The 26569-nt window shown below is 39.2% G+C and overlaps 2 protein-coding genes, 1 long non-coding RNA gene and 2 pseudogenes across 6 annotated transcripts; 3 read left to right on the top strand and 2 right to left on the bottom strand.

Moving 5' to 3' along the window:
- Nucleotides 1–988: 988 nt before the first annotated feature.
- On the top strand, nucleotides 989–3536 carry LOC137709687 (subtilisin-like protease 3 pseudogene; annotated as a pseudogene).
- Nucleotides 3537–4254: 718 nt separating this feature from the next.
- On the top strand, nucleotides 4255–5330 carry LOC148696320 (uncharacterized). The gene is made up of 2 exons (XR_015963809.1): nucleotides 4255–4923; nucleotides 5197–5330. It is a non-coding gene; the product is annotated as an uncharacterized LOC148696320 (long non-coding RNA).
- A 3974-nt stretch (nucleotides 5331–9304) lies between these two features.
- On the top strand, nucleotides 9305–11500 carry LOC137711126 (subtilisin-like protease 4 pseudogene; annotated as a pseudogene).
- Nucleotides 11501–11987: 487 nt separating this feature from the next.
- On the bottom strand, nucleotides 11988–13811 carry LOC137711127 (uncharacterized). Its single transcript, XM_068450333.2, has 3 exons — nucleotides 13643–13811; nucleotides 13051–13166; nucleotides 11988–12767 (listed from the first exon to the last, which is right to left on the bottom strand). Exons 1-3 carry the CDS (start codon nucleotides 13754–13756, stop codon nucleotides 12284–12286), a joined length of 714 nt encoding a protein of 237 aa, XP_068306434.2. The 5' UTR covers nucleotides 13757–13811; the 3' UTR covers nucleotides 11988–12283.
- A 1287-nt stretch (nucleotides 13812–15098) lies between these two features.
- LOC137710742 (YTH family protein) lies at nucleotides 15099–22453 on the bottom strand. Of its 4 annotated transcripts, none has more exons than XM_068449853.2 (11): nucleotides 22396–22453; nucleotides 20399–20501; nucleotides 19478–19531; nucleotides 18108–18337; nucleotides 17775–18026; nucleotides 17594–17670; nucleotides 17316–17503; nucleotides 17145–17194; nucleotides 16492–16548; nucleotides 15655–15704; nucleotides 15099–15558 (listed from the first exon to the last, which is right to left on the bottom strand). In XM_068449853.2, the coding sequence occupies exons 2-11, from the start codon at nucleotides 20487–20489 to the stop codon at nucleotides 15480–15482; spliced, it is 1128 nt and encodes a 375-aa protein (XP_068305954.2). In that variant the 5' UTR covers nucleotides 20490–20501; nucleotides 22396–22453; the 3' UTR covers nucleotides 15099–15479. The 4 variants fall into 4 exon arrangements, with proteins under 4 accessions (XP_068305954.2, XP_088551945.1, XP_068305956.2 ...); XM_088695819.1 differs by having other exon boundaries at nucleotides 16507–16548; XM_088695820.1 differs by having other exon boundaries at nucleotides 15460–15558; nucleotides 16488–16548.
- Between the last annotated feature and the right edge of the window lie 4116 nt (nucleotides 22454–26569).

Genomic DNA, 26569 nt, shown 5'->3' with positions numbered 1-26569 from the left:
AGTTACGCAAACCAATTCCTCGAACAAGCTTCTGGAAAGTAGACTTCGACAGTGACTTGATGAGGAGGTTGGCAAGGTTGTCTTGGGTTGAGATTTGCTTGACTTTAATCTCTGATACTCATGCTAATGTAATGTAGACGCAATATGCTTGGCGTTGACTTCTTGGATGTATCATATTATGGTATGGATACATGCGGCATTATCTTCATAGATTGTCGTTAATTGAGACTCAAAGATTGATGATAACTGCAAGTGCCTCAAATATTCATCATCATTTGTCAGTCATGGAGTCATCCTTGCCATCAAAAGGTTTTAACGCAAGCCTTAGGTCCACTGTCTGATTTCTTCTTACCATCGTAGAACCCTTGAATGAAGCTCTCGATAACAAATATTATAATTATGACTCTCCTCTACTGGATCTTGCTCTTTGAAGTCTCTAACAATAGACTAAACTTAGCAAATTAGAGAATAACAAGAAACACTAGATTCATACTAGTTCAACAAAACTTTTGCTTACATCCAGTTGTGATTTCTCTTGGTAGAGAAATAATTGCTTCTTTGATTAATGATAGAGTATACAGTACTTTGGCAAACCCTAAAAGTAATCCCTTTTCTCCCTCTCGGCTATCTTTGGCTATTCTCACTTTTTTCTTGCCTTGCAACACCCTATTTGCATATGGTCTACTAAATTTGGTCACCCTAACATCATTCATTGAAAATATTTTGTTTGTCTATTCACTTGATTGCATGGCAATGATGATGGTATGACTGGTGCATGACTCTAAAAATAGGCCTCACATTCATTTTATAAGATTTCAGTATAACATAAGGCTTATCGACTGCTTCGGTATAAACGAATAAATTAGCGAGCATTACTAAGTCTGGTATTAACTCCGAAACACCGACTCCAAAACTCCAGCTCCCCAGCAGCTAGCATTTGGCTTCTCTTCAATTTTCTGTACAAGAAATGCAGGCACATTCCAGCATGATCCATTGTTATCTACAATATATAGTTGCTCCTGTACGGTAGACTAACACAAAACACTCGCACTTCGGAGTAGTTCTTCATCGAAACATGGAGAACAGAAAGCGTCTAGTGCTGCTGCAGATTGCATGTCTGCTCGGCTTAATTTTCCTGTTTTGTTTATCGGTAGCAGCAGCTGCTGATACTCAAACTTACGTTGTTTGGGTGAAAAAGCCAGTCCAAGGTAAGTTTTTTTCAAAATCTCATCAAGATTTGGAGAGTTGGTACCAGACATTTTTGCCCGAAACAGTTGCAGACTCCAACGAGGTGACGAAGCCACGAATGGTTCATACATACCGCAATGTGGCCACAGGATTTGCAGCAAAACTGACCGCAGAGGAAGTAAGAGCGATGGAGAACAAAGAAGGGTTTGTGTCTGCTCGTCCAGAGAGGATTCTGCCTTTGCACACTACTCACAGTCCTAACTTCTTGGGATTGCAGCAAGGATTGGGAGCCTGGAAAGAAGCAAACTACGGTGCAGGTGTGATCATTGGAGTGTTGGATACTGGGATTGGACCTGATCATCCTTCGTTTAGCGACGAAGGAGTACCACCTCCTCCAGCTAAATGGAAGGGCAAGTGCGACTTCAATGGACCAGTGTGCAATAACAAGCTTATCGGTGCACGAAACTTCCAAAGCGGACAATCTACTGGAGGCCCTCCAGTTGACGATGAAGGCCATGGCACCCACACATCCAGCACAGCTGCAGGAAATTTTGTGAAAGGTGCCAATGCGTTTGGAATGGCCAATGGCACAGCAGTTGGTATGGCACCTTATGCTCATGTCGCAATGTACAAGGTCTGTGGTGAGGTGGGTTGTTCTGATGCAGACATTTTAGCTGCTATGGATACTGCTGTTGAAGATGGCGTTGACGTCCTCTCGCTCTCACTTGGCGGTGCTTCATTTCCCTTCTATGATGATGCAATTGCAGTCGGTGCATTCACAGCAATTCAAAAGGGAATTTTTGTCAGCTGTGCAGCAGGAAATTCTGGTCCTGACTACGAGTCTTTATCCAATGAGGCCCCATGGATACTCACAGTTGGAGCAAGCACCATTGACAGAAGCATAAGAGCAACAGCGCTCCTTGGAAATCACGGAGAATTTGATGGCGTATCTTTGAACCAGCCTAAAGATTTTAATTCAACATTGTTGCCTCTTGTTTATCCAGGTGCGAACGGCGACCAGTCATTATCTTTATGTGCTCCAGGGTCCCTTGGAAATGTTGAAGGGAAAATAGTGTTGTGCGAGGGAGGAAGAGGAAGAGTTGCCAAAGGGGAAGAAGTGAAAAGAGCTGGTGGTGCTGCCATGATTTTGGCGAACCTAGAGGCTGGTGGCTACACCGTCTTAGCTGACGCTCATGTTCTTCCTGCGACACATGTGAGTTATGCTGCAGGGTTGATGATCAAAGCCTACATAAACTCAACTGCAACACCTCAAGCCACAATCTTGTTCAAAGGCACTGTCATTGGAGATCCTCTAGCTCCCCAAGTTGCTTTCTTTTCATCAAGGGGACCAAGCATTGCAAGCCCTGGAATTTTGAAGCCTGACATCATTGGACCTGGTGTTAGCATCCTAGCGGCATGGCCCGTTTCTGTGGACAATGCCACACTTCCCAATCCTAAGGCAACATTTAACATGGTTTCAGGTACTTCGATGTCATGCCCTCACTTAAGTGGCATTGCAGCCTTGCTCAAGAGTTCCCACCCAGACTGGTCACCGGCTGCCATTAAGTCTGCAATCATGACAACGGCAGAAGTAAATAACCTTGGAGGACAGCCCATAGTTGATGAAACACTTAAACCAGCAGACATCTTTGCCACTGGTGCAGGCCATGTTAACCCTTCAAACGCAATTGACCCGGGGCTCATCTATGACATAAATCCAGCGGAGTACATTCCTTATATGTGCGGTTTGAATTACACAAACGAACAGATACAGGTTGTCACCCAACAAACAGTGAACTGCTCCGAAGTGGGAACCATCCCAGAAGCACAGCTAAACTATCCTTCATTTTCTATTATAATAGGGTCATCTGATGAGTCTAAGTCTCAGGACTATACAAGGACGGTGAAGAATGTTGGGCCGGCTAGCTCAACTTACAAGCTGGATCTTAATGTGCCACATAAAATGGGCATGAGTGTGAATCCTGAGGTGCTAACATTCACAGAGGTTAACCAGGAGATTACATTCAGTGTGGAGTTTATTGCGGAAGACGGGGCTGGGAAGGATGGTGTACCATTTGATCGGGGGTATCTGAGATGGATTTCTGATAAGCACTCTGTTACTAGCCCCATCTCTGTGATCTTTGACACATAGGAAAAGATACCACAAGAATGCAGAGAACGATAGAAGGAATTGAACCCAAAAACTAAGTGCTACTCCAGTGGTGCCATTTTAGTCATTCAAGATTTGATGTTTAATTTACAAACCCTTTGTATCATTGCTTACATACTGTTTGAGCAATAATTGAAATTGATAAAGGAAGTAAATGGACTCGCAGATTGCTTGCAGTTGTATCAGCTGACGGACAAGAGTTCTTCGGTGTTTTTTTTCCCGGATAGAACTAATAATTTAGCAGCATTAACCAATATACAAATTTGGGGATCGCTTAGCATAATGATTAAAAAAAAAAAAAAAGATTAAGGCACTTCAAGTAAAGTCTTCAAAGTTTTACATAATACATACCTCTAGCGTGTGCAGGGAAGCCAACCGAGCAACTGATCCGGTCACTTGGATAATTGAGTTTCAGAAGCCGTTCTTCCTCAATTTAGAAATATAGCAACTCGAGGCCAGCTCCAAAACCTGCTTGACTGTAGAGCCCAATGTAGTTGCATTCACGGAGACAAAGCAAACAACAACGTTCTCTGTGGCATTTACTTGAACAGGTGACAGTACTTGGGATGCAAGAAACATACAGTGGGCACAACACATGGTGCCGTGTCCTGCCTCTTCATTGTACCATGTTTGGCTTGTTCAACCACCTAGAGTAGACATCAGTATAGTGCCTCGTGTGATTGCATTCGCGGAGGTTATGCCAACAGAAAACTTCTCAGTGACATTCACTCCGACGGTACTCGTGATGCAAGCAACCCATTTTCTTAAGGATATCTAAAGTGGGTTTCTTTTAAGCATAGTATACAAACCCAATATCTGTCAATGTTTAATTTAGGGCTGGGCAAACGGGGCCTGGACCCGCGGGTAGGGGCGGGTCCAAGCGATTCGGGGCGGGTACGGGGCGGGTCCTGTTTTTAAAATTCTGAAACGGGGCGGGGCGGGTCGGGTCCATGTCATTTGCGGGGCGGGACGGGTCCTAATTGCTGAGAAACGGGTCCCCGACCCGAACCGTTTCCACCTTCCAAAAATGCGTTGATTTAATCTGATCACTCTGTCTCTGCCTGCCAGACTCCCACACCCACAGTCGACTGACTCAACTTGACACCCCACTCCCCAAATCTCGTCTCCTCTCTCGTCTCAGGCCTCGCTCGATCGTCTCAGAGTCAGACCTCACTCCCCAAATCTCTCCTCCTCTCTCGTCTCAGATCCCTACTGAGTACTGACTCGACTCCCTGAGACTCATAGTGAGTCAGTGACTGTCGACATCACCATCGCAGGATCGTCTCCTGAGTCCTGACTCTCCTTCAATCCTCCCAATCGCGAGTTCCGACCACCACGACACGGTCCACACCAACCTCGCCGTCGAGAACACTACCATCATCTTGCAAATTCCTAGGTAATTTATGAATTAGGGTTTCTGATTTAGGAATTTAGGATTTTTGCATAAGCTTTTCAATTGATTTAGGAATTACGTGGGTTTTTTATTTGGGAATTTAGGGTTTTTGGGGCTAAGCAGCTCAAGGAGCGCTTACTTATCCTTTTTTGAATCACCACCACCACCACCGGTACGTTCCCCTTCCTCTCTCCGTCCAGATCCAACCCTCCGTTTCCTTCTCTCCCCTCTAGATTCTGCATGTTCCGCCTCCTTAGCTTCTGTTTGGTTTCCGAGAATCTGTTTTCCCGAGAAATTTTTTGATTTTGTTGTTTGTGTTGAGCTGTGCGTTTGGGACCTGGTTTTGTTTTGTTTGTCCTGGAATTTGTATAGCGTGATTGTTTAATTTAAATTTTCTTTTGGTTTTTTTGGAGATGATTAATTCTGTGCTTTTAAAAAATTGTAGGGCGGAAGAGATGGATCGTTACCAGAGAGTGGAGAAGCCGAGAGTGGAGACGCCTATCGATGAGAACGAGATTAGGATTACCAGTCAGGGCAGGATGCGCAACTACATCACCTACGCCATGACCCTGCTTCAGGTCTCTCTCTCCCTCTCCTCTATTTTTTTTCTTCCATTTTTTGTGTTTAATTTCTGCTTTCGGATGCATAGAATTGAAAAAAAAAAATTGAAAATAATGAAATTTTGTTGTGTATTATGATGAAACAAATTCAAACCATGATGTTAATCTTGTGTGTTTACCTGCTGCTGTTGATTTTCTGCTCGTATGCGATTATATGGTAGTATATAATGCGTATGGAAGTTTGAGTATGCGATTATCGGATGAAGTTGTGTTCAAGGCCATGGGAAGAGCCATCAACAAGACTAACGATTGTGGAGTTAATCAAGGTTATGTGTCTTGTTCTGAATCGTTATATATTGTTTGTGAGATGTTTGTTTCCGTTCTTGGATTAGGCTGACAAGATATTCTTATTACTGTTGTTTCAGAGAAGAATTGTTGGTCTTCATCAGAACACTACAATTGGTTCCACAGACATAACTGATATCTATGAACCTCTTGAGGAAGGCCTTGATACGTAAGCCTAGTTTAAACTTTAAACCGTATTTTGAACACCTCTGATTTGTTGCAGTACCTCATGAGGTCTATGGTTCAGATGCAACTCAATGCAAAATACTTAGTTCTTGATTTAGTTGAAGTTTAGCCAGTGCTCCCGGGGAATATATTTATTTGTTGGTAACTAATCAGTTTAATTTCGTTCCAGGAAGTATTGGCTGCTTCAAGAAGTGTTGGTAACTAATAAATTGACTTCAGAACATACATGTAAACAAATGTTAAAACCGATTATGACTCTCATAACTGATTTCAAACCTAGTTTCTAGTATTGTTGCCTGCCATTCGAGGCTGAAATGTGGCCTGAAAAGAACCTACTTATTTAATAGATTCTTTACTTCATAACACGATTATGTATATCAGTGTAGGAAGTTGTTTATGGCTCTAATTGATTATATGATTATGGACTACTGCGATATAATTGCATAAGCTTTTTGATTGATTATTTGTACAATCTGTGAATCTGTACAATTTTTTTTTTCTTTCAAACATAATTGCATAAGCTTTTTGATTGATTATTTGCAATCTGTGAATCTGTACAATTTTTTTTTTCTTTCAAACAACCGAAAAAAAAAAAAAAAAAAAAAAGGGACCCGTGGACCCGGCCCGAACCGGCCCGTTTCAACCGGGCCGGGTAATGTCCGGTTCTTATATTAAAAAATGTAATCCCCGGCCCGGCCCGCCCCGTTCCCTTTGAACCTAGGTCCGGTCCGGTCCCTTCAAAATTGGGCCCGGCCCGGCCCGTGCCCAGCCCTAGTTTAATTGACATGTTCGCAAAGGATCTAGAGATAATATTACAGTCTGAGAATAAGAGGTAAAATCAAGTTTCCTAATATAAATATATCAGCCTCTTCTTAGCAAGGATCTCGTTCCATTGTAATGGGACCATAGCGTCCTCGTAGAGATCATGTATTTACTGAATGGGACCCCTATAATCTGGAGCAGAAAATAAGAGAAATAGTAAAATATATAAGAAGTCCTATATGGTAAATACATGATCCCTACGATGGTATTATTCCTATTTTGTTGTTGCCACACGGGATCCCTACTAAGAACTCCCAATTATATATAGCATATGTAAAATATGTTTTATTATGATCTAACTATTTTGTGAATGCAACACGAGTTCCTAACATTAGATTTGAGACTACCATAAAATCACAAAGTGTAGTATTGTACACTATGGAAAATTCCCATCTGCATAATTCCAAGTAATAGTTGGCAATTTGTGTAAGAATATATACAAAATACGTACAAAAATGTATAATAAAATACCCTGGGCCCTGGCTCAAAGAAAATGATCAAAAGTCTGTGAATGCTGTCAACTTCAATATTTTGAAAGGTGAGGTTTCATGGATAAGCCCTGTCTAGGAAAAAAACCTTCACCTCACAAGATCTAAATAATTTTAATATATATCTATATATATAGTGAATTGTTATTAGCACTTCAAAAATCTTATTCTACACTCCAAACTTTCTATATTAGGAAAGAAAAATACACTTGTGAGAAGTGTAGAATGAGATTTTTGGAATGCCAATAACACTTCCCCATATATATATATATATATATATATATATATATAGGTTTACAAAACAAATGTTAATTGTCAATTAAAAGTGTACAAGTCACAAACAAATTTAACTCTCAAAACCAAATTTAACCAAGCAATCAAATTAATCAACAATTTTGCTCAAAATAATAATAATAATAATAATAATAATAATCAAGAATCAAACAAATAGAGTCATACATCGCATTTGGTGGGTTGGATGAGATAGGTTGTGATCAATTAAATACACTTGAGTCCAGTTCGTTGTTTGTTATGTCAAATTGTGAACAGTACTAGACATGATTGGTTATGAATCCACAATAAAGCCGGTTATTTAACTTATCCTTATACATGAGTTACTAGTTATGTCTTACAAGTCCTTGCTAACTCAATCATATCCCTAAGACTCAATCACATCCAACTCACCAAACAGAGCCCTAGAATCTTAAGTGTATTTATATGTATATGAGAGTAAAATTTGAGTGGGATATGTAGTCTTAAAAAAGAGAAATGAGAATAATATAATATTCTTTTTAAGAAAAGAATAATATAAAGTTAGAATACAATAAAAAATAAAAAAAAGATGTTTATCATTTTTATTTCGTGGGTTGTCATGAGAATATCCAGAAAAAAAAATGCTCATCTATTCTAAAAAAATAATAAAAACAAAAACAAAAACAAAAAGATGCTTATTTATCTATTCTGTATATGAGGAAAAAATAATATAAAAAAAAAATAGGAATAGAAAAAGATAGTGGGGGTAATAAATGTCAATGAAATGGATCGATTTAAGTTTTAAAGAGAAAAAAGTATAAAAAAACCAAAATAAAAAAAATGAAAACCCTCACAAGTGGCCTTTTACCACAATAGTGGAAAGGTGTTGAGTCCTTGCATGACGGCATGGGTCTAAACCCCGTCGGTGGCTACTATAACATCTAATCTAACAAAATCAATCGTTTAACCAAAAAAAAAAAAAAAAACCCTCGGCTTCTTCATCTTCTTAGCTGGCCACCCTAGCTCTGCAACTTCATCTTTTTCTCTCAGCATCCCAACTCTGCAACTCAAAAATTATGAATTATGCAACTTGAAAAGGAAAAAAGGACGCTAATAGGCGTGCCTCGACCACATCTAGACAAGTTTTTGCCTCCTCCCGATGAGCAGAGGTGATTTCATGGTCGCCCCCGCCTCCATGGCTGTCTAAGCGCACCCCATTTTAAAACACTGGTCAACTTTTATGTCAAACCAACATATGGTACCAGCAATGTACATTTTTTAAATTACAATCAGAGTGAACCAAGCCCTTTGACCAGCTAATCCAGACAACACTGAAATTACAGTAACTTTGAGGATGCAGAGAAACCAGTAATTCATCAAGAAATGACTTTGAATGCAATGCATTTGGCATGTCTAATATCTATGAGATTGATGCTAGTGACAAAATATAACAAAACAGAAAAAGACAGCAACGTCTAAGAACCGTCCAGTTCACAACATAAAAGGTAAGGAAAAATGGACTCATTCAGTCAATCCTTGAACTGGTCAGACATGCAGTAGAACTAAACAAGCTAGGCAAGATATGCAAATAAAGCATTACCACTTGAAGTAAAAATAAAACCTGCACAGATCCGTGTTGCCACCTTGGGGAAAAGTAGAATCACTAAATAAAGTTCTCCGTGGGACAGAAGACAATAATAAGGCAAGAATAGGAAAAAGTTTACAGGGAGCCAAACCATAAAGCTCCAACAGATATATTGCTAAGCTTCTGTGAAAATGCCGGCCAATTCTTCGCTTCCATCAACCATATATGATGCTTTCCTGAGACTATCAACTCATAACAGAAACACAGGCATCTTCTACTGTCCTTACGACTTCATTCAGTAGAGATTTGTTCACCATGGCTGTGATCCCCTTTCTTACTCTCATTTTCATGCTTAGTTTTTGTTATGTTACCGCTCGGAAAAATGAGCTCTTACCAGCAACCACTAAACCAAGCAATTTACAGATGTACATTGTCCATGTAAGGCAACCAGAGGGCAGAGTTTTCGCTCAAACAGAAGACCTGAAGAGCTGGCATGAATCTTTTCTGCCCGTTACTACAGCAAGCGCAGATGAAACAGCCACGCATTCCTACTCGTACCAAGAAGTGATTAGTGGTTTTGCTGCGAGACTAACTCAGGACGAAGTAAAAGCAACGCAGGAGATGGATGGCTTTGTGGCAGCACATCCTAAAATAGTAGTTCATCGGAAAACTATACACACCCAACTTCTTGGGCTGCACCAACAAACCGGAATATGGAAGGATTCAAATTTTGGGAAGGGAGTGATCATTGGAGTGCTGGATGGTGGAATTGAGCCCATCCATCCTTCATGTAATGGTGCAGGAATTCCACCTCCACCCACTAAATGGAAAGGGAGGTGTGACTTTAACGTATCAGACTGCAACAACAAATTAATTGGTGCAAGGACTTTCAATATTGCAGCTGAGGCCCTGAAAGGAGAGAAGCCTGAGGCACCGATTGATATAGACGGACATGGGACACACACAGCAAGCATAGCTTCTGGTGCTTTTGGGCAGAATGCTGATGTTCTAGGACATGCCGAATGTATGGCAATTGGGATTGCACCTCATGCCTACCTAGCAATGTACAAGGGGTGCTTCGGAGGCTAATATACTAGCTGCACCTGCAGGAACTGTTCAGGATGGTGTTGACATGATCTCAATCTCCCTTGGTGAAGATTCAGTTCCATTTTTTGCAGCAGCAATGCAATCAGCTCATTTGCGGCAATCCAAAAAGGAATATTTGTAAGTTGTGCAGCTGGAAATTCTGGCCCATTTAACGGCACAATATCTAATGAAGCCCCCTGGATCCTAACAGTTGGAGCAAGCACCATAGACAGGCATATTGTAGCCATAACAAAGCTTGGAAATGAAGAAGTATTTGATGGTGATCTCCCATTGAGCCAAGAGATTTCCCTTCAACATTAATGCCTCTTATTTATGCTGGATAAATGGTAATGATTCTGCACTGTGCACTCAAGAATACCTGAAAGGTCTCCTTGTTAAAGGCAAGGTAGTTGTGTGAGCAAGGGGGAGGAATAGGAAGAATTGCTAAGGGAGAGGAGGTGAAAAACGCTGGAGGGCTGCCATGATTCTTTTGAATGAAGAAACTGATGGTGTGAGTACTTCAGCTGATGTTCATGTTCTTCCCGCAACAGATGTGAGCGCAACATCAGCAGCAACAATCTTATTCAGAGGAACTGTAGTCGGAGACTCATCTACTCCAGCTGTTGCTTCCCTCTCTTCAAGAGGCCCTAACCTGGCAAATCCAGGTATTCTGAAACCAGACTTTATTGGACCAGGTGTGAGCATTCTTGCTGCATGGCCATTCCCTGTTGACAATACCACAAACTCAAAAGTCAATTCAACATAATTTCTGGAACTTTAATGTCATGTCCGCATCTCAGTTGAATTGCTGCTTTGCTGAAGAGCTCTCACCCTTACTGGTCACCAGCTGCCATTAAATCTGCTATAATGACTTCTGCTTACCTTCTAAATTTGGAAGGCAAACCTATTCTCGATGAAACATTTAAGCCTGCAGATGTTTTAGCCACCGGTGCTGGCCATGTCAATCCATCAAAGGCAAATGATCCAGGATTAGTTTATGATATTCAACCAGATGATTATATCCCTTATCTTTGTGGCTTGGGCTACAAAGACGATGAAGTATCATTACGCACAGACAAATACAGTGCTCAAAGGTATCGAGCATACCTGAAGGAGAGCTGAACTATCCTTCATTTTCTGTCACATTGGGACCATCTCAGACATTCACGAGAACTCTTACAAATGTTGGTGAGGCATATTCATCTTAAGCAGTCAAGCTTCATGCACCAGAAGGAGTATATGTGAGTGTCAAGCCCAAAAACATTTAACTTTGCAAAAGTGAACCAGAAGATGTCAGTTCTCAGTGACATCATCCGTACTGGTTCAAAAGGCAAAGCTGGTGAATTCACTCAAGGATTTCTAGCATGGGTATGGGTTTCTGCTAAATATATTGTTAGGAGTCCGGTTTCTGTCAAATTACAGTGACCATTGGATGCATATCGTATAGTGGTCACATGGTGACTTCTTGTGTTATCAAACTTTATGGAGTTGTGTGTGATCAAACATTTATATACCGACTCATTTCCTTATGTTTCCTTCAGTAACATGGCAACATTTTAAAGCAGATGACTACTTAGAGAATTTAAGTCTAGGACAGAGATGGAGAAATCTTGGATCTACTACTAGTCGAAAAAACAATTAAAAAATTAATATAGTAATAAAGTTAACAATAATAAACAGGATGTTGAAAGAGACAAAAGCTGCAAAAATAGATGCCAAAGAATAAAAGGTAAAGAATAATCGCATAACCCAGTGCACTGTCTCACATCTAACTTGGTTTTTATGTTAGTATTTCAGTAAAACAGTGCTGATAGAAATCTAATTACTAATTTAACTTCCACTGGGATGACTCTCCTTACCTAGATGTTGAACACTGTCAGCAAAGAATACATATAGGAAATGAGAAGAATCCTTGCTCAAGAATGATAAACATTAGATTTCCTGTTAACTCACACATCAAGTCATCAGATCTACATTTAAGGAAGCTAATACTTTTGAATCCACTAAATACCCAGGAGCCAGATGCCCACATGCAATACAATGTCAACAGTATCGCGTTCTATCAAGGGAATTGCAGAGAAACTTTCCCATTGTAGGGACTCAATATAAGATTCATTAAGCAGTTACCATAGATTGATCCTCGACTGCATTGTCTCTGAATTTAATGTTTAAATAGTAACGGTAAAAACTGAAATGCATGAAAACTCATCAACCAAAACCTGGAGGCACATCAGGGTCCTCATCACTACCATCACATGCCTGCTTGTGCTCCATGTCTGTAGAAATGCCAGGTTCCAATCTGTTATCAACAGAATCCATCCTATCTTGTAACTGGTGTGAACTTCCCTTCCATTCTTCAATGGCTCCTTTAACATGAGGTAGAGGTAGTTGTAACGCATCATTATTATTTTTCTGATAATTGCCAGAAAAACAAAATCCCAGTGGTATTTTTGGCTCATTGTCAGACAACTTATCATCACTTTCACTGGCAGCAGCAACAACTAAGCCATTACTGTCAACTTCGTTTTGAACTGGAACATCACGAGTGGAGGGTTCACCCTCAGCTTCCTCATTTGGGTTAGTCAATTTATTGTAGACGGATTGAACAGTTTCTGCTATTTTACTTTTCATGCCATCACTTGATCTGATTATACCCCACAACCCATCAGATATGTGGCTCATTACTTGGTCCCTAGCAATTGGAAGCACACCAAAGGAAAAAATCCAACATTATCAGCTCCCACATAACTTTACATTTCTAATCCTCTGACGGTAACCATTCAAAGAGAGATTGAATAAAGTTTGTAACTACCACTTAGAAGTCCCGAAGGCTAAATATCACCCTTATTTAATCATTTAATTGTAAAACGCTATTAGTATTTTAACAAAGAGATACAAAACCACCACCACATAAACCTACACAGTCACCAGTCGCATTTTAATCATCAAGAGAAGGCGAAAAATTAGTTACGTACCCAACCTCCTGATAAATGTCATCGGAAAGCTGTCTGGGTTTCATATTCTCAGCACCTTCACGATTAAGCGCGGCGGATTGCTTCACAATAGAAGCAATATTTTCTCGCAATTCTTCCTGCAATTAATTGCCCCTCTTTCAGAAATCCCACTCATAAATTTGGTTCAAATTTTCAAAACGTACAAATAAATAATTTCCAATCGTCCAAACATACTTTCAATCTACTCCAATCCAATCCAAAAGTCCAAACATTGGCTAAATTAAAAATCAAATCGAATATTATTGAGTAAAATACAAGGTTCCCATAATAATTCAATGAATTTAATTAGAAAATTCAGTGGAAATTAGTTTAAAAAAAATAAAAAAATAAAACAAAATCAGTAGAAAAAGGCTTGATTTTTACAATTATTAACAAGCATTTTAGACAAATCTGTTTTCCTGCATTCCCGCAACAGCGGCCCTAATCATAAGAATTTAGATACAAAAAAATACAGAAACTAGCGAATAATCATAAGAATTTAGAGACAAACAAATACAGAAACTAGCGAAATTCGTTACCCTAAGAAAGATGAGAGAGAGAGAAGGGTACGGACATTGTTTTTTAGCTTGAGGATGATGCTGCGGCGGAGCCTGTCGAAGTCTCCGTCGTCCTTGAGCTTGGCGATCACCTCCTCTTTGCTGACCTTGTGGTCGTGCGAGCACTCCATTGGATTTTTGCTTTGCCTCTTTGCATCCAAAACCCTTCTACTTATTTGCCGCCACAAATTATAGCCTTAATTAAAAATACTTGTTGTAAATTTATTTTACAATTAAGGACAAACCTCATTAAAATAATTTTCCATTGCTCGATAATTTGCAAGTTTATTTGCATGGATTATGTCCATAATTGCTAAAGAAATGTTCATAGGTAAAGTTTTTTAACCCCTCAAAGAATTACTCTGATAGAAAGCTAAGTAAATCATACTATGTACTAATTTTGTGCAAGTAGCAATTATCTTTAAAAATTTGACAAAATAGTCCTTAAAGTCGTAGATAGTTACATTTTCCCCCTATCGCTCTGATATATAGTTAAATTTGACAATACATTGGGATTACTAGTGTGGATTTGTAACTTTAAAGCATGTGTACTTACTTGACTTGAGAGGAATCATTAGAGAAAATTATACTTCTTTGCTCAGAAAAAAGAAATTGTACTTTTTTGTTCAGGTATGAAATAAATTATTCTTTTCTTGGCGATCTAATACTTGGTTATTCAAGTATGAAATAACCAGTAATACAGCCCACTCATTTCTTGATTCTTTATATGCAAGTAAGCATACATGTTAGAAATGAGAATGATTAATCCTCGTACCTTGCGTAGTCATTCGTGTCAAGGGAAAAGGTTCTGGCAATGGCCAACAGCCTTTTCTTTAGGCCCACTCTCACACACGCGTTGTTTTTTCTTAAGACTATTAGTTATTACGGAGAAAAGTTCCAACCTCACTCATTGCAACTTCTTATTGGATGACCCTACAAGTCCAACCATATAACGCCTGTACTAAAGACTCCCCGTATTCACAGTTGTTTTGCCCTTTTTTCAAAGACATACCAAAGTTACATGCACTAAACCATACGCCAGAGGGAGTTTGAGAGGTAAGTGGGAGATTTTCTTTCTTGCTGTTCTTGGAACACGAGTCGGCACACCACGTGTCATATTATAAGTGTACCAACCCGTATTCTTGGTACACTATCTCTCCATATGGAGGCGGATACGGCTTTTGAAACCCCATGAGAGGGGGAGATAGAGATCTTTGGCATTCATGCCATTGTGTGTGTTACGTGTTTAATGAAAAACTCTTAAATTTCCCTGTCAGTACGGGATTCTATAGAACCAGCCCAAAAATCGACATAGCTAAGCGTCCCAGTTCTCAAAGCCAAGCCCTTGCCTTGTGCACATAGAAACACTATGAGTAGGCTCGTCGAATCGGAAAACAAGCAATACCACCCGCTTCTCCAAGACAGTTCCTTGAAAACATAGTAAACCCGAGGGCCCGACCAACCCGACAAAAATTTTAACTACAAGAATTTTCTTCTATGTGAAGCACATATAGAATCAGAATACAGGCATCGATGGATAAAAACAATTTTACATCAGAACAAACTAGGCTGATAAATTGGTGACCGTCAAAAACCGCACGGTTGAATGGATAGCATTCATTCATCTAATCTAGGTCAATATGGAGAAGGAATGGTCGGGGCTCGGTTGCCGATTCAATAACTGTACAATTTAGTAACTAGCCCCAAGAACAGTCCCATCTGGGAAAAAAACAGTATACATGTATACAACAGGACACAAGGGAGACTTCACTGGATGTTTTGCCACGATGGAAATGCAAAACTCCGTCAGATGACAAACCTATTATCCGAAAAGACCAAGGGAGGTTGGCTACATCAGTATTGTGATTGCCTGTGGGATGAATGATGAGGCCTTTTCCTTGAGCAGCTGCGGTCGCTTCCATAGCTTGAGTTTCTGCACAGAACGATATATGCCAATGAGCTAGCTACACAAGCATTAACCTGAAACTCAACTTTTAGTTCATTGTTTAAGCATTACAATTGTACTTACGAATCATGTTCCTGCATTCTACTTCTTGATGATTCCTCTGATCTAGAACCCTGCCAAATATGAGTTACTTTAGAGAGACTGCAGTTAAACTGGATAAAAGGACTCGACAGTAAGGTCAAAATTCCAGCACAGGGGCATGTTCTACTGTGTTCGCCCAGATCTGTTTCACTGAAAACAAAGTATCTATATTTTACAACAGGTTGTAATTTAAGTTCAAATATTTTGTCGTTTGAGGTTTTATTTTACGATATTTTATTATGGATTATGGAATTGCCTGTATAAACTAGCATTTACACCAATAAGAGCAGAGAACAAGCATCCATTCTGGCTTGGTAATCTTTTAACCCCTCATTAATTCCACTTTAACTTGCATTAGCCCAAAGCAGCATAATGTTTGACCGATGCCACACAGTCCAGTTGGACCTGGAAAAAGGTGACACCTCAAATGTGCCCCCCACACCCCCCCCAAAAACCAAAAAAAATGAAAAACCCATCCCACCCTTGAGGTAAGACAAATATCTTTGATCCCGACACTGTTCATGGCTCCAGGAGTATTGCTCTCTAACCCTCCACACATAAGGTTAATTCCTATGATGAATTGATAGGGTTTCATAGATTTCTAGGTTTCAAATCAAAACATTAAACACATATGGAGCTTATTAAAACTACCGGTAACTCCCAAGAAAAATTTGCTCTTTAATACGTAAACTTGAAAACAAGAAAAAAGAAATATACAACTTTGGCTACGAGAGCTTTTCAAAATCATAAATCGTGACCTGCATCAACTGGTAATAAATTTTAAATATGCTATACTACAAGTTTAGATAGTATACTGACAGGCAGACATAGTACCTTGCTACTTCTGCTTTGGGCCTCCAGGTATTCTTCATAAGACTGGGTTAAGAAGAAAAGGAAATTTATCAGAGCGGAAATTTCGTTGCTTAAGAAACAGAATGATTTTATAATATCAGTAATAAGCTTAAAAAGTAACATCAGAAATAAGCTTAAAAAGTAATGTACAATGTGAACTTTCCTTGACAGAGCATTCAGCATGCAAAACAACATCACTCTTACCAAAGATAGGGTAAATTAGTTCAGCTTTTCTTGAGAGAGAGAGAGAGAGAGAGCGAGAGAGAGAGAGAGAGGGAGAGTAGAAAACATGATTGGGAACTATCAGACAATTTAAACCAAAATAAATCAAGACAAAGTCATGTTGGTTAGATTTTTTACCCTCAAGTTTTACAAAAGCTTTTGACCAAGAAAAAAAAAGAAAAAAAAGATGATGCAAAAAGCCATAAATTCTAACATATACTACAAGTCTACAACAACGAAGTCATAAGTTTAGATTCAAATTATTTTCAACAAGAGTCATCGATAACCTTTCATGTAGAGCTCTACATCTGCAAGGAAGATTTCAAACAGCCCTTCGGTATAAAATGAAGAAATGTGAAACAAAGAAGATAAGTTGAGAAAAAAATTGGAAATAATACCATTTCCAAAAAATCATCTTCAGTCAGAAGAGCGCTAGCTAGATGACTTTCTGCAGACAAACCCCAAACAACAAATTGAGATGACAAATTCCTGTCCACTCGTATATAAGAATGGTATCCATTAATGCAAGATGCAACAAAATGACAGACAAATTTCAGGAAGAATAATACCAGTAGATCTCTGATTTGCTAAATGATATCTATTTGCTTCAGCCTGCTGCTGGTAAAGAAACGAAGGATACATCATGGGTGTCTGGGACCACAATAGATGCATGGGACCCACATTATACTCTTCCTCCCCTAATGAACATGGAGGCTCTATACAAGGCCTTTTTGAAGGAAAATCATCCATGGAAATACTGCTCCACAATAAAATCGAAACTAAACGCTCTTGACCAGATTTATAAATAAATGAATGAATGCATCTGCCAGTGTTCAGAAATTATTACCCGTTTGGTAAGCCGTGCACATCATCCGTCCCATCAAGAAGCTCACAAAGAGCTTCTCCAACATCTGGAGACAACTCCTGAAATAAGACAGAATATCAAGTCAAATTTTAAATCATTCTTCCAAGAAGGTAATGCAACAAAAGGAAATCAGAAAGCACTTGATATTAATAATTAAAAAAACCTGGCAGTCTCTGCTAATTTTAACGGGTTTGTACTCATTCAATGGATTCTTGAGATGAAGAGTCTTTTGGAAAGGAAGATCATTTAGCCGCAGCCATTCGACCTTAAAACTGCGGCCCCATGGATTACTTCTACTACTTCCTTGACTCCATACATTGTCTCGTCTCCATCCAACAGAAGACATCATTTGAGCATACCCTTGGAAGGCACCACTCATGTTGACACTGAATATTAAAATTACTTTACCAGAGTTCTGCAACACAACCATATGCTACCCTATAAAGTATCTAGATTGGAAAGGAAAAACACAACATTAAAACATAGACGATCTTACATGAAAGGCTTCTTCCAAAATTGGTTCATTCATGACTTGAGTAGCCCAAATTCCTTTCTCAATTGATAGTTGGATATTTTGATGATTCAAACTCTTAATGATGAAATATCTAGTATCATGCACTGTACTCTTTTTTTGTGAGGTGGAATTCCCGACCTGATCACGAGAATGCTCTACTTCATCTGATTTAGGTGGATCAACCCCCTCATTAACTTTGTGACTTGAACTCTCTGACAACAAAACATCATATTATTCACGCATCAAAGTTAGAACGAAAACTGAAAATGCCTATCTAACTAATTGGAAAGTGTCATTTTTTGGTTAGAATGATGATATTTGGAGACTAAAATTAAACTCCTAGAGTTCAGCTAAACCTGATATAACAATTCAAACTACCAACCTATATACTACTACAAGTTCACATCTTCCAAGAACAACATATTACATAACGACGGCAGAATTGTAAACACTATGTGTAGGCAAATACATAAATGAAAATATATCAGTGCCAAACATCTACAAAGAGGTCCAGCATGAAAATCATTAGGTGCAACTTCCAACATCAGGCCATAAACTGGAAATATCCTGAATGCATTAAACACAAACGTATGATTATCCGAGTATATCTACTACACATGCACAAATGTAAAAGTAGTGTACATGCGCAACACATATTTTGTACATTCCACCAAAGAACTTCTAAGGCAACAGTTTCACAACAGAGATCTGAAACTTCAGTTGTAGCTACAAAGCTTGAATCACTTTGCATCCAACACATCGATAATCGTATACTTGCTTGTGAGAAAAAATGGTCAGTTTACAGTTAACGAGATGCAAATGAATAAAGTACTAATCTGATTTTAAAAAGTTCTGAGAAAAGACAGCACTTAACAAGGATAGCACCGAAGTGAGGGATAGCAGGTTCAACAATTATAAATCAAACTGCTCTAATGGACTAGCTCTGAAAAGACACCAACCCACAATTATAGCACTTTAATTAATCACTTCTAAACTATAATTGCTTTCCATATCGCCAGTCAACCAAATCCTTATAATCTGCGATCCAAATTTTTTATTTTTTTTTATTTTTTTTTGTGTGTAAAAACAATCTGCAATTACTTTGATTATGCATGCACTCATCAAAACATTGGTTAGGGCAAAGCATTGTCAACAAAGAGACAAATTTTCAGTAATTACAAATATAAAAGGCATGCTTCAAACTGTTCTTGAACAAAATTCTTCGTTCACAATTTGCAAAGTTCCTGAGATCCAAAGCAAGTGGGGCTTCCACCCACTACATATTTTCCCTAACGCTTCAATTGGCTTATAAATGAAATAAAATTGCAAAAGGAGTTGGTCAATTCTCTCACTACTTGGGTTAACAGCATTAGACACTTCCATTACCACCCCACAACTTGGCAACCCTGTCAAAACAATGAAAACACAAAAACTGTATTACCTATCAGGCAAGAGGAAAGATGCCCACATTTTCTAGTTTTTAGGAAACAAAATTTCATTAAGAAGATGTCCAATTTTTTCAACACCAACAATGACTACAGAGCAACAATGAGAACCTCCAGAGAGGAAACTTACCCACTGATGTGAAACTATATAGTATAAAGTATAAACAATAAAAACATCACACTAGAGATTATAACGGCTAAGCCATAAACGTTTTACGACAATTCCTAGGCAAGACGTGTAGATTCTCTATTCCAAACAGAACTAAGTTACTGTCTTACTGAAGACATTATTATCATATATGAATGTCCAATGACAGAGAAATGCAAAAGCCAGATATTTACTGCCACCCACCCTAGAGCGATGGAGAACATATGCAATTGAAGTTTGAAATGTTTTTGATACACACTGGGGAACATGTTCAAGTTCGACCCTAGGGTGATCCCCAATCAGAACAGTGGCAAGTTATGGTAAGAAAAATTAATAAAAGAGGGCAATATCAACTGTCCTACAAAATTTAGGATGCATAAGACCTCCAAACTGTAATGTCATGATCTATACAAAGAGAAGAACTAAGAGCTTTTCAGTATGCAAAACAAAGATACATGGAAATTTACACAGGGATAATTTCCATACTCATCATCCATCTCCGACATAGCATTAGGCCAACAACTACTAATTCAACTAACTCTTTGAACTTGGGTTACGTCCACAATACCAGATACAGTACGCATAAATTAAATTCATTTGAAACAGCTACTCTATATCAAACAAAGTAAATTTTATCAAGTTAAATGATCAAAAAAAGAACGAACTCGCACTCTTGTTACCTGGATCATCTGAATTGCCTATGTCTTGTTTCCAGTCAGTAACAGATGAATCGACTACAGATGCATTTTCCTTCGTAGTATCACACGACATATCCGTATCAGCCTAATTTGTCATAAACCAGGTGAAATGTAAGCACAAACTAACTCTATGGCGATCAAATGGTAAGGTCAAATAAAATTCAATGAATAACTTTACTAAAGAAACCAAATAAACTAAATCCTCAATGAATAACTTTACTAATGAAAAGCGTGAGGCGTGGGCAAGGCCACCGAGGGATAGCCCGGCCTAGGCGTGAGGTGTGAGGCTCGCCTCACGGGACCTAAATTTTTTAATATATATACCAAGCGTACACATATATTATATTAAAAAAAAAAAAAAAAGATTATTAACCAATAATCACCCTGAGCACACACATATATTATAAATATATACACACACATATATAGACATATATTATATTATATATATAAAATAGAGGATGAAAAGCACATAACAATGCATGCAGACAGCACACACATCCCTTATATAAAAAATAAAAATCAGGAAAAAAGGCAGAGTGACGATAGTGCAAGGAAGAGGTATGAGGCAGTTAAAACCCTACCCAAAATTTGCGTTTGGGAGTTAATAAAAAAAAAAAAAAAAAAAAAAAAAAACCTTGAGGCGCGCCTTCCACCTCCTAGGCGGCTCCGGCGAAGCCTTACGCCCACTCCCTCAAAACAGAGGCGGCAACCCTCAAGCCCAACCTCAGAGGGTGCCTAGGTGCGCCCTGGGGAGAGCCCTTTAAAACATTGATCTTAAAAACCATTTCCATAATTCTTATATTCAAACAGGCATCAGAAATTTTTTTATTCAGCTAACTTCTTCTCACTAAAATAAACAGAGCCTACTGAAAAAAGTATAATTGTCATTCATTCTGAACAGCCAAGAACAACAAATAAGTACAAATAGCCACATAGGCAAGACTAAAGAAAAATATGGTAGAGGGATTTCAACGTGCAATTAAACAAGAAGTCTGCTACTAGTTCTCTGTAGCATAAATAAATAGTGACGTAGCAACCAATAAACCATAAAAATAAAAACCTCATTAGCACTTGCAGCACCTAACATGCAGCGTGTTTCTTATTTGTACGTACTATAAAGGTGTACACTCCACCATAAGACGTTCAAACTGATCAAATACAGGTAGTCCTTAACAATATTTTTAGTATTTCTCATAAACAGAAAAAATTAGCTTGTTTATGGTTTAGATAAGTTCTAAGAACCAATTAAAAGCATAATCTAATCCTCTCAACTATCTATAGATGAGGCATGCTCCACAAATTCATATTAAGTGTTTTTCTTCAATAACATTCCAGAAATGAAAAAGACGGCTTCCAACAAAACTCGCATTTCAAACTGTCATTGTCAATTAACGAAACTGAAACCAAACTCTAAAGCACAACCAATAGACGAGGGAAATTCCAACATTTCAGTTTGTACTAACACTAATTTGTATTAGCTCGTCAATTTTGTTTACCACTTCCTACAATTCGAATTAGCATCTAACATTCAAATATGTATATTGAACCCTATTTTAGACAGCCCAAGCAATGATTCAAAACACTCTCTAAGATCACTAAACCTCAACAATTAGTCAGTTCACAAAACTAAATTAATACAAATTAAATAAATGAAATTAACGTCCAGCACAATTTTTATCTGATCTCGTTCCAATCATACACAGATACATAACATTTGTAAAAAAAAAAATATGGAAAAATCATTCTCTTCACTTACTTCCAACATTTCTCTCAAAAATCAATAAAAACACAAAAAATAAAGATTAACTCAGTTACGGATGAACTCAAACAAAATTACCCCAACCCAATACAAAAGCTCAATGAATTAACTTAAATCAACTTTCCCTCCATTGCGAAACGCACAAAACACGAGCTAACAAGGTCAGAACAGTATACCCATTCAAGCAAAACATCAACAGAAGCAGGAGCACTCATACCTTTTAAGAGAGAGAGGGAGATGAAGAAGTTGAGGGGGAAGAGAGTTTTTTTTTTCGGGGGGGGGGGGGGGGGGGGGGGGGGGGGGGGGGGTGAGGGGAGTGAAAAGAGTACCAGGAGGAGTGTGTGTGTGTGTTGCTATGAAGTGTTGTGTAATCTTCCTCCTCGAAGGAGCCCTAGTTTTCGAAAAGTACTTGGTAGTTGTAACCTACAGTTTCACGGCTTCCCCCGAACTCGCTTCTGCTAGCGTTACAGGACCCTAGACCATATGGATTCTACTGCCACGTGTCAGATACTATTGAGATATAGATATTGAGATCTAACTTCTTTTTTTTTTTTTTTTTTTTATCGGTTTTAGGTTGGTCGGGCCAGGCTTTGCTTGACAACCAACGGGCCAAACATAATAGGAACTGAAGACTACTTTATTTCTTACTATTTAGTATATGGTCGTAAACACGAATATTCTGTGACAAATGACAAAAGAACATGTGTAAAAAATAATTGTTTATATTAATGAATTTGTAGAGTTACAATATCTTTACAACTTGATCCTCTGATTCGATCTTCGAAATGTGTAGATGTGTAGTGTTGTTAATCCAAAGGTTGCGATGACTTAATCTTCGATGAACGAATGCCGCAAGGTTTTAGCTCTTGGCAATGGAGAAACCAGCACGTGTAGGGGTGCTTGGTGGTTCTTCACAGGATTTAACGAAGAACATGAAGGGTTTTCCGAGTCTTCTTTAGTGTTTGAGTGTTTGGGTGCTTCAGAGCTTCAAAGTTTCAAAGCTTCAGCGTCTAGGTGTGAAATGATTTTTGGACCTTTTTGTTTGTCTTGGTTCGTCAATTAATCAAGCCCACAATCAAGGGCCGATGAAAGGCCGTTGATTTCTAGACCTTTTTCTTTGTCTTGGATCCTCCGCATAGTGAATGTACTTTGACCACTGTACTTTGAAGTCCTTCAATGTAGATGTCAATTCAAGGGTCGTTGAGGCTTGATCTTGAATTGGGATGGAAATTTCTTCTAGGGCCGTCGAGGCTTGGTCTTGAATTGGGCGGGAAGTTTATTCAAGGGTCGTTGAGGCTTGGTCTTGAATGAAACGGGACCACAAGGATTTTTCACGTGGCTGGTGATCTTCGGCTTTGGTAGTGGAGGAATAAGCACATGTTTGTTGCGCTTGTTGATTCTCCATGAGCTTGATAAAGAACACTGAGTGTTAGCTTTGGCCGGAGAGCTCTCTGGCTTTCCTCCAAAGGTTCGAATTTACTTTATTTCTCTAGAGTCGACTTTGATTCAAGGGTGGTGGACACTGGACCTTGAATCGAACTTGTGATTTCTTCAAGGGCCGTCGAGACTTGATCTTGAATGAAATTGGACCACGAGATGCTTAACATGGCTGGTGGTCTTCGGCTTTGGGGGTGGATGAATCGGCACGTGTTTGTTGTGCTTGTTGATTCTCCACAAGCTTGATGAAGAACACGATTGTTTGGGTGTTTGAGAGATTTTTGGATGTCCGAGCTTCGACTTGCTTCCTTTTTACCCTCCCCTGCTTATGAACGAGTGCCTAGTATTTATAGGCAAAGAATTGGGCTTGATTTGAATACCCAAGTGGAGCATTAGGCTGGCCTGCTGCTTTATGTCCTCACCACACATATACATAAGGATAATACAAATATGTACATATACACACGGCACCATCATTTTTTTTTCCCCTTCTTTTTTTTATATATATATTCTTTCTTGATTTTTTTTAATTATATTTTTTTTCTCTGTGTGTCTCTGAACAGGTCTTCTTTCTCATTTTGGAGACTAAAATTTGGCGCCTAAATCACTCCTTATTTTCCAAAACAAATCCCCGCAAATGGGGAAAATGAATCCCTAGTGAATGAGGGATAACATTTGACTTTCATAAGAATTTCCTTCCTTTTTTAAGCAAACTTGAGCCAATAAATTGGACGAGCCATGCATGCTTCAGTCCAATTATGGCATTGCATTTCTTTTTGTCTTTCAGTGGGCAACATGTTACCCCTCTTTGACGTGCCTCATTCTGCATATTTTTTATTTATTTTTATTTTGTTGCATAATCTTTTGTAGGTGATGGTACATGTCGTCCTCTCACTCATCTCGCTGCTGCTCTCTGCATACGCCGTTGTTTTCCTCATTCAGGGTACGTTTCAACCAACATGCGTATGTATCCTACGTTTGCTTAGATTCGAGCCTGTGTTGTTGCGTTCTGCTGCTGTCAGCCGCCCACCCGCTTTGTTGCCGCTGTGAATTGCTTGCTGTTTTGCCGCACACTGCCTGTTGTGTAATGTCGTTCACTGTTTACAGCGTATTGCTTGCCGCTCACCGTGACTTCTTGCTTTGTTGTGCACTGCCTTCTGCCTTGCCTTCACAAATTTAGGCCCCAATGCAATGAAAGGATCCACTCTCACATTGATTTCTGCACGGACTATATAATATTATATATGTATATGTATATATATTTGTCTTTTATGGGGTTCTTGTTTTTTGTTTTTTTGTTTTTTAATTTTGCTCCTTCTTCTGATACCTTTTTTTTTTTTTTTTAAATTTGCAGGTAACAACGCTCATGGAGTTTTGCATCACTGTTCTATGTCATCCTTAATTTCTGCCTTCTGTCTTTCGAGCTCGCACGTTGTCTACGAGCGCAGTTTCCAACAGTAGGCGACAGCTTTCTGCAAGCTTGCAATTAGTGACGGCTTTCTGCAAGTTTGCAATTATTGGCGGCTTTTTGTAAATTTTTGCAATTAATGGCGGCTTTCTGCAAGTTTCTACAGTTAGTGGCGACTCTTTGTAAGTTTACAGTTAGTGGCGGTTTTCTACAAGTTTATGCGGTTAGTGGCGACTCTCTGCAAGTTTCTACCTTTTATGAATCAAGTATGTGTGTTGTCCTTGAGCGCAATTTCCAACCATAGGTGGCGACTCCTTTTTTTGGGTTTGTTATGGCTTTCGGCATTGGTTCTGTGACGCCCACTGCTGCTGTCACAAGGGAAGTTACTCGCCATAAGGAAGTGTGATCACCGTAAGGGAGACTACTTGACATAAGGGAGGTTGTTCGCCGATAAGAAGGCTGCTCGTCACAGAGGAGTTGTTTGCTGCAATGAAGGCTTATTGCCGCAAGGGAGTGTGCTTGCCACAAAAGAGTGTTACTCATCATAATGGAGGCTGCTCGTTGCAAGGCAGCCTGATTACTGCAAGGGAGTCTGATTACCGCAAGGGAGTCTACGCGTCGCAATGGAGGTTTGCTCACCGCAAGGGAGGTGTGCTCACCGCAAATGAGGGTGATCGCAACAACGAATGTGTGTTCGCCTCAAGGGATGTGTGCTCTCCACAAGGAAGTGTGATCACCGCAAGGAAAATGTGCTCACCACAAGGGAGTTGCTGGACTGCACGTATTGTCACTGCCGCAAGGGAGTCACCGAACTACATGCATTGCCTTTTCCTGTGAAGACGAGGACACACCATTGACTATAACGATGAGCCGTTGTGACGACAAGTTGTGATGTCATTGTGAAGACAAGATGTGATGCTGCTGTGACGACAAGCTTTGATGTCGCTGTGACGACAAACTGTGACATCGTTGCTGGCTACCACTGTTGTAGGTGTCACTTCTGCGCCCGTACCGCTTCTGGGACAACATTGCCTTTGATGCACATTGCTTTTGTGGTTGAGGACTCTTTGCTTCAGATTGCTTTTACCACTTGCTCGTTCGTGGAAGACATCGATAAATTGAAGACGTTGGAAGGTTTGCTCATGATTCAGCTGCACAACTTCAAAGACTTAGTCTCATAGTGATGGTTTGATCTTGCATCTTCATCTTAAAGGTTGGAACATTTATTTTTTCCATTTTTATGTGACTAAACTTGACTTTCGTTTTCGAGTTGCCTACGTACCCTTCCAGAAAAAAGATCAAGTCATAACGTAGTTCAAATACGTTTTTTTTTTCTTTTTTATTTTTTTTGTGTGTTAACTTTTTCTTGAGCCGCCCTTTTGAGTTTTCAACTCAACGGACTTTTTTTTTCCTTTTTTTTTGTGTCCTAACTTTTGCTTGAGCCGTCCTTTCAGGTTTTCAACTCAACAGACTTTTTTTTTTCTTTTTTTTTTTTTTTGTGTTGTACGTAATTTAGGCTTTTACGGGCTAGGAGCATGTCTTCTTC

This window comes from Pyrus communis, chromosome 6 (genome assembly GCF_041283825.1).
Source record: "Pyrus communis isolate YQ-2024b chromosome 6, ASM4128382v1, whole genome shotgun sequence".
Classification (NCBI taxonomy): Eukaryota; Viridiplantae; Streptophyta; class Magnoliopsida; order Rosales; family Rosaceae; genus Pyrus; species Pyrus communis.
The sequence above is the reverse complement of the archived record's forward strand: the minus strand, read 5'-3'. Positions and strand labels throughout refer to the sequence as shown.

Coding starts and splice junctions, on each gene's coding strand:
- LOC137711127 (XM_068450333.2), bottom strand. CDS start 13,756: ATGGAGTGCTCGCACGACCACAAGGTCAGCAAAGAGGAGGTGATCGCC. Junction 13,167..13,642: donor TCCTCAAGCTAAAAAACAAT/GTCCGTACCCTT, acceptor AATTAATTGCAG/GAAGAATTGCGAGAAAATAT. Junction 12,768..13,050: donor GACATTTATCAGGAGGTTGG/GTACGTAACTAA, acceptor TCCAATTGCTAG/GGACCAAGTAATGAGCCACA.
- LOC137710742 (XM_068449853.2), bottom strand. CDS start 20,489: ATGTCGTGTGATACTACGAAGGAAAATGCATCTGTAGTCGATTCATCT. Junction 17,195..17,315: donor AGCAAATCAGAGATCTACTG/GTATTATTCTTC, acceptor GTTTGTCTGCAG/AAAGTCATCTAGCTAGCGCT. Junction 16,549..17,144: donor AAGATGATTTTTTGGAAATG/GTATTATTTCCA, acceptor TTCTTAACCCAG/TCTTATGAAGAATACCTGGA.